At 40.2% G+C, this 16,925-nt stretch overlaps 1 protein-coding gene across 1 annotated transcript in view; it reads right to left on the bottom strand.

The window, feature by feature from the left end:
• The window catches only part of LOC139951862 (sortilin-related receptor-like), a 65,622-nt gene that overhangs the window by 12,914 nt on the left and 35,783 nt on the right, over positions 1–16,925 (bottom strand). Inside the window, exons 24-34 of the mRNA XM_071950929.1 lie at positions 14,942–15,061; positions 13,579–13,734; positions 12,899–13,045; positions 11,901–12,050; positions 10,596–10,751; positions 9,816–9,944; positions 8,130–8,247; positions 6,063–6,247; positions 4,444–4,550; positions 1,008–1,127; positions 230–308 (exon numbers count right to left, since the gene is read on the bottom strand). Of these exons, the coding sequence (XP_071807030.1) occupies positions 230–308; positions 1,008–1,127; positions 4,444–4,550; positions 6,063–6,247; positions 8,130–8,247; positions 9,816–9,944; positions 10,596–10,751; positions 11,901–12,050; positions 12,899–13,045; positions 13,579–13,734; positions 14,942–15,061 (1,467 nt within the window). The remainder of the gene's footprint in view (positions 1–229; positions 309–1,007; positions 1,128–4,443; positions 4,551–6,062; positions 6,248–8,129; positions 8,248–9,815; positions 9,945–10,595; positions 10,752–11,900; positions 12,051–12,898; positions 13,046–13,578; positions 13,735–14,941; positions 15,062–16,925) is intronic.

Raw genomic sequence — 16,925 nt, forward strand, 5'->3', positions numbered from 1 at the left:
CCCCATTATTCCAGTAACTTATCTTGCTTTATGTAGTTGTACAGTATTGTTACCAAGCTTATTATACGGCATGCCAAGCTTATTGAAGGGGGAGATTGTGACCCCCCCCAAAAAAAAAAAAATAAAAAATAAAAATAAAAAATAAAAAATCTGCCTAATAAAAAATAAAATGTATATCCACTCTAAAGCGGAGATTTCCCAGGCCTTTTTGAATTGGTTGACATTGTACCTTGATCAGGATTCATTGTTGTTGTGATGTTCACAGTTGGTGAATACGATCCCATGCCTGCTGCGTTTCTAGCGGCCACCTTCAATTCATAAAACAGACAATTAGGTCAAATGGATAAAAAAGAAAACAAACATATTTAGCGTCCCCGCCTCCTGGCTTTCTTTTAAAAGGCTGCCTCCAGGGGTTTTTAATGAGAAAAAAAATGAAAAAATATTTGTTTCAAATTTTTTAAAAAGAGGATACAATTTAACGATCTCATGCAAATGCAAAAAAAAAAAAAAAAAAAAAAGCTGAGCCCGTCGTCTTTAAAAATTTGTCTTAGAAAAAAAAAGAGGCCCTCCTTCCTTTTTCAAAGAGGCACAACACTATTAAAAACATGTTTGTTTGTTTTTTTGCTTCAGGGAATATTGCAAAATTTAACATGCGTTATCACACCGGTACCAGTGTTTTATCCTGCAGTACCAGTGTAGGGTTTTGCGTAATAAACGTGCGCAACTGGACTTACGCAGATGCGTAAAGTTTTGTGAAATCGGCTGCAGGGCCCAACTTCATGGCTCTGCTTACCGTTAGCAAAGAATTGGCGTTTGCGCAAGCAGGGAATTCTGTGCTAACGCCAAGCGTTTTTCATGGGTAATCGGGAATTTTTGGCTTGTATGCTTGCGTACTACAGGCATTCTACCCTTACAAGGCTAGCACAACGTAAGCGCAGAATTTGGCGCATAGCAGAATTGTGCCTGCACATTCTTCAAAAAAGGTTCAAGGGAAACATATACTGTACCTGGAACACATACAACGTCCGTGTTGTCAGACCACCAATGAGCAGTGAGCTTTGAGTGGGTGGCACGGTCTTTACAATTGGGTCTGGATCGACCCATTGTCCAATCGCCCTGTACGACACCTGTTCAAATCAATCAATCAATCAATTAATCACAAAAGGAACAAGGGGTATCACTCTTAGACACCATTGCTTAAAGTAATTATAAGATAAACAGTGCACCATGGGACCATCTTTACACTAGAGCACAAATAGATGTTTTAAAAAATACATTTATTAATAAATAAATATAATAAAAATGATTTATGTATTACAAATGTATTAACAATTTTTACAGAAAGGTGGATCAAACCCATATCTTAAAGGCACTGGATACTATTGGTAATTACTCACAATAATTGTTAGCATAAAACCTTACTTGGTAACGAGTAATGCTGAGAGCTTGATAGTATAAAACATTGTGAGAAACGGCTCCCTCTGAAGTAACGTAATTTTCCAGAAAGAAGTTATTTTCCACAAGTTTGATTTCCAGACCTCCGAATTAGATTTTTAGGTCTCCAAATCAAGCATTTGAAAGCACACAACTCCATGTGACAAGGGTGTTTTTTTTCTTTCATTATTATCTTGCAACTTCGACGACCGATTGAGCTAAAATTTTTACAGGTTTGTTATTTTATGCATATGTTGAGATACACTAAGTGAGAAGACTGGTCTTTGACAATTACCGATAGTGTCCACTGTCCAGTGTCTTTGAGCAGGATCAGAACAGGATCAAGATCCTTCAATTTTAATGGATCTTTTCAGGAGAGTAAGTTAAGCTGACCCCTCAACCAAGCCACGCCACATCAAAGGCAAATTCAGGTCTACTCCTAATTGGAAATTGGGCCAGGGCTGCAATTGAACCCACACTCTGCTGCTGACAACACCAGAGCTTTGATCCTGTGACCCAGACCACTCGACCACATCATTAGAAAATTCAGGTCTACTCCTAATTGGAAATTGGGCCAGGGCTGCAATTGAACCCACACTCTGCTGCTGACAACACCAGAGCTTTGATCCTGTGACCCAGACCACTCGACCACATCATTAGAAAATTCAGGTCTACTCCTAATAAGTACCTGTGAGAGCCGAGTTGGTTCTTGTGATTGATTAGCTTAGTGTGCTACATCTACTCCTAATAAGTACCTGTGAGAGCCGAGTTGGTTCATGTGATTGATTAGCTTAGTGTGCTACATCTACTCCTAATAAGTACATGTGAGAGCCGAGTTGGTTCATGTGATTGATTAGCTTAGTGTGCTACATCTACTCCTAATAAGTACATGTGAGAGCCGAGTTGGTTCATGTGATTGATTAGCTTAGTGTGCTACATCTACTCCTAATAAGTACCTGTGAGAGCCGAGTTGGTTCATGTGATTGATTAGCTTAGTGTGCTACATCTACTCCTAATAAGTACATGTGAGAGCCGAGTTGGTTCATGTGATTGATTAGCTTAGTGTGCTACATCTACTCCTAATAAGTACATGTGAGAGCCGAGTTGGTTCATGTGATTGATTAGCTTAGTGTGCTACATCTACTCCTAATAAGTACCTGTGAGAGCCGAGTTGGTTCATGTGATTGATTAGCTTAGTGTGCTACATCTACTCCTAATAAGTACATGTGAGAGCCGAGTTGGTTCATGTGATTGATTAGCTTAGTGTGCTACATCTACTCCTAATAAGTACCTGTGAGAGCCGAGTTGGTTCTTGTGATTGATTAGCTTAGTGTGCTACATCTACTCCTAATAAGTACATGTGAGAGCCGAGTTGGTTCATGTGATTGATTAGCTTAGTGTGCTACATCTACTCCTAATAAGTACATGTGAGAGCCGAGTTGGTTCATGTGATTGATTAGCTTAGTGTGCTACATCTACTCCTAATAAGTACCTGTGAGAGCCGAGTTGGTTCATGTGATTGATTAGCTTAGTGTGCTACATCTACTCCTAATAAGTACATGTGAGAGCCGAGTTGGTTCATGTGATTGATTAGCTTAGTGTGCTACATCTACTCCTAATAAGTACCTGTGAGAGCCGAGTTGGTTCTTGTGATTGATTAGCTTAGTGTGCTACATCTACTCCTAATAAGTACCTGTGAGAGCCGAGTTGGTTCTTGTGATTGATTAGCTTAGTGTGCTACATCTACTCCTAATAAGTACATGTGAGAGCCGAGTTGGTTCATGTGATTGATTAGCTTAGTGTGCTACATCTACTCCTAATAAGTACATGTGAGAGCCGAGTTGGTTCATGTGATTGATTAGCTTAGTGTGCTACATCTACTCCTAATAAGTACCTGTGAGAGCCGAGTTGGTTCATGTGATTGATTAGCTTAGTGTGCTACATCTACTCCTAATAAGTACATGTGAGAGCCGAGTTGGTTCATGTGATTGATTAGCTTAGTGTGCTACATCTACTCCTAATAAGTACCTGTGAGAGCCGAGTTGGTTCTTGTGATTGATTAGCTTAGTGTGCTACATCTACTCCTAATAAGTACCTGTGAGAGCCAAGTTGGTTCTTGTGATTGATTAGCTTAGTGTGCTACATCTACTCCTAATAAGTACCTGTGAGAGCCGAGTTGGTTCATGTGATTGATTAGCTTAGTGCGCTACATCTACTCCTAATAAGTACATGTGAGAGCCGAGTTGGTTCATGTGATTGATTAGCTTAGTGTGCTACATCTACTCCTAATAAGTACCTGTGAGAGCCGAGTTGGTTCATGTGATTGATTAGCTTAGTGTGCTACATCTACTCCTAATAAGTACCTGTGAGAGCCGAGTTGGTTCTTGTGATTGATTAGCTTAGTGTGCTACATCTACTCCTAATAAGTACCTGTGAGAGCCGAGTTGGTTCATGTGATTGATTAGCTTAGTGTGCTACATCTACTCCTAATAAGTACCTGTGAGAGCCGAGTTGGTTCATGTGATTGATTAGCTTAGTGTGCTACATATTTGGCAGCAAGGGCTGTATACTACCAGGGGTCGAAATTAAGTGTATTTCCATGGTAGTCAGCAGGGCTAGTGACCAACAATTTTTAGTAGCCCTGATTAGATTTTGGTAGCCCGAAAGACACATTATGTCTCGCGAGGCGGCTCAAACTTTACAATACATCAATAACATAGTTCTTTATTGTTTGTGATGATGATTTTGGCATTATTTTTCCACTAGCCCTTCGGGCTATCAAACTGGAAAAATCAGTAGCCCGGCCGTAACTCTGGTAGTCCCGGGCTAGCGGGCTAGTGGCAATTTCGACCCCTGACTACCCAGGGAGCTAAGATGGTTTTAAGGAATGATTAAAGGCCATGGGACCAGGGGTAATAGTGTTGGAAGCGCCATGAGCATCACTGCGTGACTGACCTGAGTGCTATTTAAGAAGCCACTATTATTAATGGGAAATTGACATATTATTACCTTGTAACTGGTCAATGGGCCATGTACTACACTAGGAGGACTCCATTGAAGCTTCACTGTAGTTATGTTCACCAACGAAACTTGAAGAGATCTTGGAACACCAGGAACTGTTTTAAAAAAAAATTGAAAAAAATTTAAAGAAATTTACAATTCTAGCTTCAGCACGTATCCACCAGGCACGATATTTGGTCATTGGAAAACAATTAAAATTTGTTAAGTAGGATTTGAAACTTTGCATGGTGGAAATACGCTTTAGTAAAGGTTTGCGGTAACACCATGTAATGACTATCTCTAAATGAGTTGGGGTGGTTCGGAAAGGAATCAGTGGTTTCAACTCGACGTTTCGATCAGTATGCTCTGATCGCCTTCTGGAGAAAGCTGGGCTCTGATGCTGCATAAGTACTGATGATGCGGATTAGCTTGGTGATGCACAAAGGCCTGAACTAGAAATATTTTATGGAGTATTTTTAAGGTATTTTAGACACAATTTCCAGATTGTCCAAAGGTTGTTCCTTTTTCCTTCCTTTGTATTTTACTTACTCACTGCTGTCTCTTTTAAAAGGTCTGTGTAGTTTTTGTAGGACACAAAACACAACGACCACAGATTTCACAGTTGAAGTTAATGATGGTAGAAAGCTTCCCTTAGAAATTATTACTTGCTGAGGTGCTGTAGTTTTTGAGAAATGAGTAAAACAAGTCACAAAAATAATTTCCGTCTCAGGAGACGAAAATTATTTTAGCATGTAAAAAGTATTTTCATGACATTGTTTTACTAATTTCTCAAAAACTACAGCACCTCAGCAAGTAATATTGTAAGGTACGCTTTCTACCATCATTATCTTCAAACTGTGTAAGTTGAATGTAAAGCTGTAGACATTGTGTTTTGTGTTACAAAAAGTACCCAAGTCCTTTAATGTTTTCAACTCATTGGTGTGCATTATTGTATATAGAAAGGTTTGCAGTAACACCATGTAATGATTTCTCCAGCTTTCTCCAGAAAATGATCAGAGCAAACTGATCAAAGCGTTGAGTTGAAACCAACGGTTCTTTTCAGAACCATCCCAACTCATTTACAGATTATCATTACATGGTGCTACCGCAAACCTAACTAGATTGTATTTCCACCATGCTAAGTTTCAAATATCACTTGCATTATTGTAATAATAATAAATAATATCAAGTTTTATATACAGCACGTACCCACCAACAAGGTTCTCAAGGTGCTTTCAACAGAAAGAGAGGTTATTGAAAGTTAAAAATTCTGAGACCCAATTATGTAGCACCTTTTAAGGGTTTACAAGGTGCTACGGCGCATACAGCAGCCACAGGTAGGAACGCTGGGGCGAACCCCTTCTCTTTTCGATAAAGCGCACTGGGTTATTTTACATGCGTTACACAACACATGGGACCAATGGCTTTACGTCCCATCCGAAGGACGAAGCAATGGTTAAGTGTTTCGCTTAAGGTTACAAGTGTCACGACTGGGGAATTTGAACCCACACTCTGCTGATCAGAAACACCAGAGTTTGAATTCGGTGCTCTTAACTGCTCGGCCACGACACTTCCACAACTGTACTGTTTATCTACCCGAGAAATGAAATGAATATAAATATAACTACCTTGATCTTCCACTAGGTACACAGTAAACCAATCAACAGGCTTGTAGTGTGTATTCCCAACGACAACACTCATCGTGAACTGGTACTCAAAACCTGGACTCAGATTATCCCAATAGTATTCAGAAAAACTTGTAGAAGGGACGGTAACCGTGTTTTCAACCATGCTGCTACCAACAAAAATTTGCCTGTGTGGAAGAAAACACAACAAAATGCTAAGCAATCAAAACTCAGGGTTAGCAGAAACAGTTTACCAACCGGGATACCATCTTAAAGGATTTGGGTAAGGGTACCTTTTCAAAATGTCCATAGATTTACATTAAACTTACAGGGTTTGACGATAATGATAGTGGAAAGCTTCCCTTCAAATAATACTTTCTGAGGTGCTGTAGTTTTTAAGAAATGAGTAAAACAATGTCATGAAAATACGTTTGTAAATGATTAAAATAATTTTCGTCTCATGAGACTGTGTAAGTTTAGTGTAAATCTGTGGACATTGTGTTTTTTGTCCTACAAAAGTTACATAGACCGTTAAGTGTACTGCTTTTTACTGTTTCTCCATTTTCTTATTTTTTACTTTGATAAGCAGGAACAAATTGCTCAGCACTTTTAAGTGCTTAGCAATCTGCTTAGCAATCTGCTAAGCAAGAGTTTTAAAAAACTTTTGATTAGCAGAAACAGGTTGCAAGCTGAAACAAATCTGTAAAGTATACTGTTTATTTAGTGACTGAATCCCCTCCCTTTTTATGCTTAGCAGACAATTTGCTAAGCATTACTTTCTGCAAAACAGTTCGGTGGAGGAAAAAGTCTGATACGTTTATGAACAGGGCTGAATTTCATGGCTCTGCTTACCAGAAAAGTTTTCCCTTACGGTCACTATTCTCCACTAAGAGGGTAAGCACCGCATTTCTGGACTAAGCGAAAAATGCTTAGGGACATAAAGTATGCAGAAAATATTTCAGAAGAATGCAGAAACTATTTCTTGTCTACCAGTAATTTACCCTAACATTGAAATATTGAGTACACATTAGTCCCTTCCCCCTCCCGGTCATGACACTTGTGTCCTTGAGCAAGATACTTTACTATAATTGCTTCTCTTCACCCAAGGGTATAAATGGGTACCTGTGAGGGTAGAGGTTGATATTGTGTATGAAAAAGCCTTTGGAGCGCTACAGTTGCCCAGAGGGACAATTCCATTGAGCTGCTTAAGCAAACAAATTTGCTTAAGCCCGAAACTAGCTCGCTTATTTTACACATGTTACTGGCCAAAATTCCATGCCATGTACATTGCTTGTGACTGGTATTTACATGTAGCTGTTGTTTACTTAGCATAACAATTGAGTGGAGTCTTAGCCGGTAATCTGATTTTACGAAGCAAGGATTTTTTTGCTTAAAGCGATTGGACACTTTCGGTAAACAGTAATGTCCAAGGCCCACACTTCGTGTATCACAACTTATATATAAAATAACAAACCTGTGAAAATTTAGGCCCATTCGGTCATCGGAGTCGGGAGAAAATAACGGAAAAACCCACCCTTGTTTCCGCACAATTCGCCGTGTCATGACATGTGTTTAAAATAAATCTGTAATTCTCGATATCGAGAATTTATATTGTTGTAATGTTTCCTCAAAAAGTAGAAGCATTTTATTGAATAATATTTCAAGAGAAGTGTTTCACCATTACCTTCTGTAAACCCTGTAAGTTATTCGTAAATCTGTGAATTTTTTTTTTTCTGTACTGAAAGTGTCCAGTGGCTTTAAGCAAAATTTTGTGCTTAAGCAGCTCTATGAAATTGGGCCCAGGTTGTCACCCAGGGAGCTGAGAAAGGAATATTATTGGGTAAGTCTTGATATGACCAGGGCACTATTGTATAGAGCGCATTAAGACGATTATTGTGAAATGCGCTACATAAGAACTAGTTATTATTATTATTATTATTATTATTATTATTATTATTCCTAATTTGTGGGTTTCTCGCTTACCGTTCGATGATGGTGTACGAATAGTGAAAAACGTATTGAGACGATTATTGTGAAATATTATTCCCAATTTGTGGGTTTCTTGCTTACCGTTCGGTGATAGTGTAAGAATATTGTGCAGGGTGATGGGAAGGTGGGGTCCAAACTATTCTAACAGAGGTAGAAGAAATGGCAGAAGCACTGAAACCGGAGACTTGGTATTCGTCACCTACAAAGCAAATACGGGATTAAAAACCTTTTATTATTTGACATAATAAATATAGTCTTGCAGGTTTTGAGCTTGGCTCCAAGGGGTACAGCAAATCTGGTTAAGCCACCTCTAAGAAATGTCAATTCGTATAGATGGATTGCAAACGAGGTCATTGACCACCATCTTTGTTCGTTAAACAATGGAAAAGTGAATGCGTGTACGCGCTGCAGATGGCGCTGCAGATGGCTATCAGCCAATGAAAGCCTTTCATGCCTGCACTTTGAATAAAAGATGGTGGGCAATGCAAGGGGCCTATTGAAATTTTGCTAAAGGAACTACAGCAGAAGTACAGGGCAACACAGCAATTCCAGTGGGTGCCATGAGTTAAATTGAGGCCTGGTCTTAAACAGCTGATGTATCTACCATTAAATAGGTCTCCAAGGTGCTTTAACAGACGCAAACATTCTAAGACAGATTTTTGAAATATAATATTCATAGCCAGATATAACTGTGTTATTTGGTTTTACCCTCACACCGGTGTGTGTAAGCACCATATACGGTACTTTCCCAAGTTCTGTGAAAAATCACAGGCAAATTACTCTGGTGGAATTCGAACCCACGACCTTTGCCAGTTGGAGCAGATGGCTTACTAACTAGACCACTGAGACTGCCTGGTAGCTAGAATCAGTTTGAATTCTTTATTTAATAGCAGAGGTACATGCATTCGTACACAAATGGGCAGTTTGTTCTCTAAAAATGGAAACTGTTCCAAGGTCAAGCACCACATCAAACATGTCTGCACCCAGGATGGCTTCTAAACGCAGAACAAGTTTAGCGTTCTAGTCAATATAAATAGCTCTATGGTAAACATACATGTAGCTATCCCCAGCCGTGACACTTACGCAAGACACTTAGCCATTGCTTCACCCTTCGGATGGGAAGTAAAGCCGTTGGTCCCATGTGTTGTGCAACGGATGTAAAAGAACCCAGTGCACTAATTGAAAAGATAAGGGGTTCGCCCCGGTGTTCCTGGCTGTGGCTGCTGTATGCGCCGAAGCACCTTGTAAACCCTTATAAGGTGCTAAGTAATTGGGTCTCAGAATTCATCACGGCAATAACCTTTCTCACTGAAAGTTTGTATATACTCAGCGCCTTGAGTACCTTGTTTGGTAGATACGTGCCCTATATAAGACTTCGATATTATTATTATTTAAGGCAGTGGACACTATAGGTAATTACTCAAAATAATTTTTAGCATAAAACCTTACTTGGTACCGAGTAATGAGGAGCTGTTGATAGTAAAAAAAAATTGTGAAAAACACTCCCTCTGAAGTAACATAATTTTCGAGAAAGAAGTAATTTTCCACGAATTTAATTATGAGATCTCAGATTTAGAGTTTGAGGTCTCGAAATCAAGCATTTGAAAGCACACAACTTCGTGTGACAAGTTTCATTATCTCGCAACATTGACGATCGAGTGAGCTCAAATTTTCACATTTTTTTTTTATGCATATGTTGAGATACACCAAGTGAGAAGACTGGTCTTTGACAATTACCAATAGTGTACAGTGTCTTTAAACACTTACTTCTACAGTCGGCTTCATCCGATCCATCCCAACAGTCTATGTTACCATCACATTTCATATAAGACGGCAAACATCCAGAACTTCTTAAACACTTAAATCCAGCACATGGTTGTTCGGTGGTAGTACCCACTATAAAGAAATAAAATAATATACGATTTACTACTTGGACCCATTTCATAGAACACCAAAAAAAGCTAAGCACAACAAAATTATGCTGACCAGAAAAAGGCTACCAGCTAAAATACCATCTAGAATGTACATGTAGCATCTATAAATGGTATCCTGCTTATTGTTGCTTAGCAGAAGAAGAATACTTACCAGTGCAACCCTTTTCATCTATGTTGACCAGAAAAAGGTTACCACGTGAAATACCATCTAGGTCCAATTTCATAGAGCTGCTAAGCACAAAACTTTGCTTAGCATGAAATGTTTGCCTTGATAAAAACAGGATTTCCCAACCAAATTTCTACATGATTTTCAAGATAAGCATACAACAGCTAAATACCAGTAACTAGGAAAAGCAACAAATTTTTTTATCAAGGAAGAAATTTCATGCTAAGCAAATTTTCGTGCTTAGCAGCTCTATGAAATTGGGCCCTAGTTTGTATCAATGTGACTGGTATCCTGCTTATCGTTGCTTAGCAGAAGAAGAATACTTACCGGTGCAACCCTGCTCATCTATGCTTACCCCAAAAAGGTTACCACGTGAAATACCATCTAGTATGTAGCAATGTGACTGGTATCCTGCTTATTGTTGCTTAGCAGAAGAAGAATACTTACCAGTGCAACCCTGCTCATCACTGTTGTCCTCACAGTCGTAATACCCGTTGCAGTGGTACCTCATCGGAATACATTTCTCCCCATTGGCGCATCGGAAAGCTTCAGGCAGGCAAGTTGTGATGGTGGTGTAAACAATTGGATAATCTGTTGGCAAATCTGTCATGGAGAAAAATATTTTTTTGAATTTCTGAAGACAAAGCATTTTTGGGTATCCTTTATGTATACCTTATAAAAACACTACGTATGGTGCTGAAAAGGAATTTTGTTTTTGTTTTTTTGTTTTTAAGGAGTACAATGTACTTCATGAAAAACAAGCATAACATCCCTAGGGATAGCCAATGGCTTATTTCAACAGACCATCCCACGATAAAAAAACAAGAAGAAAAGAAAGGAGATAATGGTTATTGGACTATGCCTCACTCACTAGAAAGTGATGAGAGACAAACCATTAACATCACATTGCAATCATAATTGCCGTAAAACAGGACGCTACTTCAAAATGTAGCTCCACATACCTACAGGAACAAATACTGAGCGCTTTGATATACCCCTAGGGGTGTGATAAAGTATTTATAATAATAGTGTTTTTTTATTTAACGCTCATATCCGCACTTAGTGATGCTCAAGCATGGGCTTCAACATTCAGTATTTTCCTGCAAATGGCCGTTTAAAACCTTGCAGTGCCATGGCCATGGGGTTTGTAAGGCAACGACCCTGCTGGTTTTAAACGGCCATTTAAGAACTGGTCGCTACTCTTTTTGCTATGGAATTAACAACACACAACTCTCTCGTCTTCAATGATTACAGAATATTGCAGCAAGGATGATCACTTACACCAAGAAAACGGAACACATCACACCAGTGCTAGCCGGCTTGCACTGGCTCCCCATCCAACAAAGGGTAAAATATAAACTGTGCCTCATTATTTTCAAGATCTTACAAGGTGATGCCCCATCATACATGTATTTAAGTGATCTTGTGCAGGTATAAACCCCAGGACATCGTGGCTTACGATCATGGATGGGGGAGTAGAAGTTTTCAGAGTGCAGCACCGAAGCTTTGGAACTCCCTACCTGAAACTGTGAAACTTTCCAACTCACTTAACATATTCAGAGAACAGTTTAAAAACTCATCTACACAGAGGGGCATTTTGTTAAGTTTATTTTTCTTATTATGTTATGCTAGTTCATTGCTTGTTGGTTGTTCTTTTGTAGAGCAGCGCCATGAGCGCTGTTGCAGCGGATACCGGCGCAATAAAAGTGTCCATTATTTCCATTATTATTATTATTCCCTTATCGTCTATACCTGTTGGGCAGTTCCTCTCATCGCTTCCATCCCCACAGTCATTATCACCATCGCAGACCCAACTGGAGGAGATACATCGAACACTCGCTCCTGGTCCGCAAGGTACCTGCCAATAGTAACAGGAAGCCGTCGTACTTGGCACCGTAGTGGCTGAAAGAGAATAAGACATAAAGCTATCTTATGATGGACTGAGTATTGATCCTTGGGGAACTCTAATTGTTGTGTAAGTGCATCAAGGTAATTTCTCTTAAACTAGCGTTTACTAGAAACATAAGTTTTAGAATGTCAAAAGGTCTTACATGTATCTTATCTGCCAGCCAGCAAACCAACCACCTGACCAGCCCAACAGCCACCCAGTCAGCCAACCAGCCGGCCAACCAGCCAGTCAGCCACCCAGCCCATCAGTCAGCTAGCCAGCCAGCCAGTCAGCCAGCCAACCAGCCAGTTAGCCAGCCAGCCCACCAGTCAGCCAGCCAGCCAGCCAGACAGCCCAATTGCCAGCCAGTCAGGTAACCAGCTGGCCCACCAGCCAGCCCACGAGCCAGCCAGCCAGCCCATCAGTCAGCAAGTCATCCAACCAGCCAGCCACCCAAACCCACCAGCCAACCAACCACCCACAAACCAGCCGGTCAACCAACCGGCCAGTCAACCAGCCAGTCAACCAGCCAGCCAGCCCAACAGCCAGCCAGTCAGGTAACCAGCTGGCACACCAGCATGCCCAAGAGCCAGCCAGCCCATCAGCCAGCCAGTCATTCAACCAGCCAGCCACCCACCAGCCCACACCCACCAGCCAACCAACCACCTAACAACCAGCCCGTCAACCAACCAACCAGCCAGTCTGACAGCCAGCCCACCACCCAACCAGCCAGGCAGCCCATCAACCAATCACCCACCCACCAGCCAACCATCCACCCTCCAACCAGCCAGTCAACCAACCAGCCAGCCAGCCGGCCAGCCAGCCAGCCAGCCAGCCAGCCAGCACCTTGTCTAATGCTTACATTCTTGGCAATTCCATTCATCTGACCAGTCCCCACAGTCATTGTCCCGATCACATTCCCATCTGGCTGGAATACACGCTCCGCTGTTGCACTGAAATTGGTATGATGAACACGTCAGGTCGGGAGAAAAAGTCGGCTCACCGGTCACTGAAAAAAAAAAAAAAAATTAAATAGTTTCAAAATAGGGAATAAAATTGTGTCAAGGAGCAGGAAGGTGGCTGCGCAACAAAGGACCAAGGCAAAGGTGAGGTTCTCCATAGCACAGCCAAGACCATATGCAAGGTTTTAATAACATAAAGAGTTCATGTTCTTTTGGAAAAAGGAAGGAGGGAATTTTTGTTAATGTTCCTTCGCTATTTTTCAACATTTTTTTGTTGTTGTCTCAGATCACTTAAACTTATCCCCTTTTTTTTTCATTACAAAAAAAAGAAGAAAAAAAAGGGAAATTTTCCAAGGCATATTATTTTCATCTGAGAGCGCTAAAATAAAAATTAAAAATCATTAAAAAAAGGATGTTTCAAGGCTATTTCATTTTTTGTAAAAAAAAATTAATAAAATAAAAAAATTAATAAAATAAAAAAATTAATAAAATAAAAAAATTTAAAAAGGAGGCTGCTTCTAAAAAGGAAGCGGGTGGGGACACTAAACATGTTTTTGTTTCTTTAGACCTTATTACTTACTGCAGTCAAATTCATCGGAGCCATCTTCGCAATCCGTGATTCCGTCACATTTCCAGCTTGCGTAGACACACTTTCCGTTCAGACAGTGGAAGTCAGAGGGTGAGCAGGAGCCCTCAGGGAACCACCATGTGGTCATGGTTTCAGTTGAACTGGTTGCTGAAAGGATACACCGGAAAAAATGCCATTAAAATATGTTGTTTTTTATTTTATCCATCAGCGTATATTCGCCATTTACAGTTGTCATTAAAAACAGATAAAACTATGTGGAACTACAAAAAAATGAAAATAACACTAATAATTGATACGAATAAAAATATCACAACGAAACCCACACAAAAAAAGACGGTGCCACACCAACAAGTACACAAACCATAGAACAAACATTAAAACAAATACATGCAAGTAAGAAATACGCAAACAGAACCACACCCAAACTTTCTCTTAATGGCAGTGGACACTATTGGTATTTACTCAAAATAATTTTCATCATAAAACCTTACTTGGTAACGAGCTATGGGGAGAGGTTGATAGTATAAAACCTTGTGAGAAAGGCTCCCTCTGAAGTATTGTAGTTTTCGAGAAAGAAGTAATTTTTCCACAAATTCGATTTCGAGACCTCAGATTTAGAATTTAGAAATCAAGCATCTGAAAGCACACAACTTAGTGTTACAAGGGTGTTTTTTCTTTCATTTGTATCTCACAACTTCGATGACCGTTTGAGCTCAAATTTTCACAGGTTTTTTATTTTATGCATATGTTGAGATACACCAACTGTGAAGGCTAGTCTTTGACAATAACCAATATTATAACACCCCTTGCAAGTATTCTGCCTGCTCATTGGTTAAGAGCGCGTCACATGACATGTCTTAGTTTTGCCAGACGACGGCCGTGTGATAGAGCGCCAGTTTGCCATGCGCTAGTCCGACAGACTAGCACATGGCGTGCAGTACCCAGACGTCCTGTGCGTGTACGAGGATTATAAATTAATAGTCTGTAACCACTTCGAATTGCACGACACTACATGCAACACAGTAAGTAAAAGTGTATGCAATCTGTATTCGCGTCGTCCGTGGATTGTAGCATTCAGGTCTGTAACTTAATAATAATAGTACAGTATTTAGAAATGTTTGGGGTGTTATAAAACAAATATTGACTGCTTTTACTCGTGCAATGGTTAAAAACTATGACTCCCTCGGTGATCCCCGTAGCGTTCTATTTTCCCTCGGCTTCGCCTCGGGAAAATAGAACGCTCCGGGGATCACCTCAGGAGTCATAGTTTTAACCATAGCACTCGAAGCAGTCAATATTTGTATAATAACAAGGGACCCTTGCTAAATTGCTCTGGTGTGAAAGGGGTACTTACAGCATGAGCGTTCATCACTTCCATCACCGCAGTCATCATAACCGTCGCATACCCAGCCCAACGAAATACAGGTGTTGTTTCCAACACAGCTGAACTGGAACTGGTTGCAAGTCCTTCTGGCTGTAGGCAAAGATTTAATTTCAATGTTGTATATTAAATTTACATTCCAAATTTCTTTTGCGCTACAAGCGAATGCTGTTTTGTTGATTTGTCTAAAAACTTGAGCCCTGGGTAAATGTAATATAGCCCTGGGATAACGAGAACGAAAACGATAATGGTAAAAATGCACCCCCTCGATTGGTTGAATAAGCTTGGCTGTATTTCTGCATGGAGCAATTAAACCAATAGAATGTGTTCACTTTAAGTCATTATCGTTATCGCTGCAGTGTGACTCAGCCCCCAGAGAGGGATGTGATAGGGTCTGTTCAGACAGCGTACTATAAGTTAGACCCGAACCGATTTAACTTTCGAGGTGGTCGTAAAAATGTTTTTCCCTTGCGTTAAACCAATACAGTTTATCTCTGGTTTTAAGAGGTCAAAGCAAATGCGACCCCGTAACTCTAACATCCGGTTTATTGTCCTGTTCATTGGTCACCGTGTGTTTACATGATGATTACGGAGGTCAACAGGTCTTCTGTTGTGAGTTAAACCGGATGTGATCTTTTTTATTCTGTCCACACACAGTGTTCAAAGACAAACCAGAGCAGTCTAATTATAAACCCTCTCGCTGGACGGTCTATCTTTTGTGGCTTGAACTCGATTCGGACTAACTTTAGAACCGTTCAGACACACAGAGTTAAATTTGATCGGGTTGAACCCGAGTTAAACCAACTTGAGTACTGTGTGTGAACGACCTCATAGGCTGCAAGCTCAACTGAAAACCTAAAAACCTGCACAGGCATGAGATCTTTTCTTCAATGGTCAAATAAACTGCTCACAAAAAGTAAGGAAACTTTTTTCAATCCAGTATATTTGTTATTGTTTAATACTCTCTTTGTATATGGTATATATCAATGCAAAGCTGAAATGTTCCTCTTTAAAATGATACCACATTTGCAATGATTACATGTTGCTGAACTTGGCTACACGAATAACAATGAGGCAAAGTCACAAATCAAATGTGCCAAAATTACTGTTGTCTGTGAATTGTCAATAGGTAATGCTCAATAATCGAAACGATATAACTTTTCAAAACCATTAATGGTTTACACAATGATTTAAACCAGTGAGCTCATCGGACATAATTTACCCTCATCTCATGAAAAACACCTTGTTTGATGGGTATTTGCAAGACGATATTCTACAGCCGAATGCAGTCCCATACTTGCAGACTCTTGGACCAAATGCCATCTTTCAAGATGACAACGCTCGCCCCCATCGAGCCCGACTGGTGACTGACTACCTGAAAAATGTTGGGGTGCACCAGATGGATAGGCCTGCTAACAGTCCAGACCTGAATCTCATGGAACATCTGTGGGACTAGCTTGGCCTCGCTGTCCGCGCCAGAACCACCAACACATCAACTGTGGCTGACCTAACCAGGTTCCTTCATGAAGAATGGAACGCCATCCCTCATCATCAGCGCATCACAAGACTTGTGTGCAGCATGAGAAGAAGGTGCCAGGCTGTCATCAACGCCTTCGGATCATCCACTTTTTACCGAACTTTTTGTATCAATAAAGTGTATTAAGATCAGTAAGTTGTCTTGCTCTATACCAAACTTCTTGTCTCAATAAAGTGGATTAAGATCAGTTGTCTTGCTTGTTTGAATTACAGTGTCAATTTGATTGTTCACACAGTAACACAAAATTGCTAATTTGGGCACATTTGATTTGTGACCTTGTCTCATTCTCATTAACGTGGTCAAGTCCAGCAACATGTAATCATTGCAAATGTGGTATCATTTTAAAGAGGAACAGTTCAGCTTTGCATTGATATATACCACATACAAAGAGAGTATTAAATAATAACAAATATACTGGAT

The sequence above is a fragment of the Asterias amurensis genome, chromosome 19 (genome assembly GCF_032118995.1).
Source record: "Asterias amurensis chromosome 19, ASM3211899v1".
In the NCBI taxonomy this organism is placed as follows: Eukaryota; Metazoa; Echinodermata; class Asteroidea; order Forcipulatida; family Asteriidae; genus Asterias; species Asterias amurensis.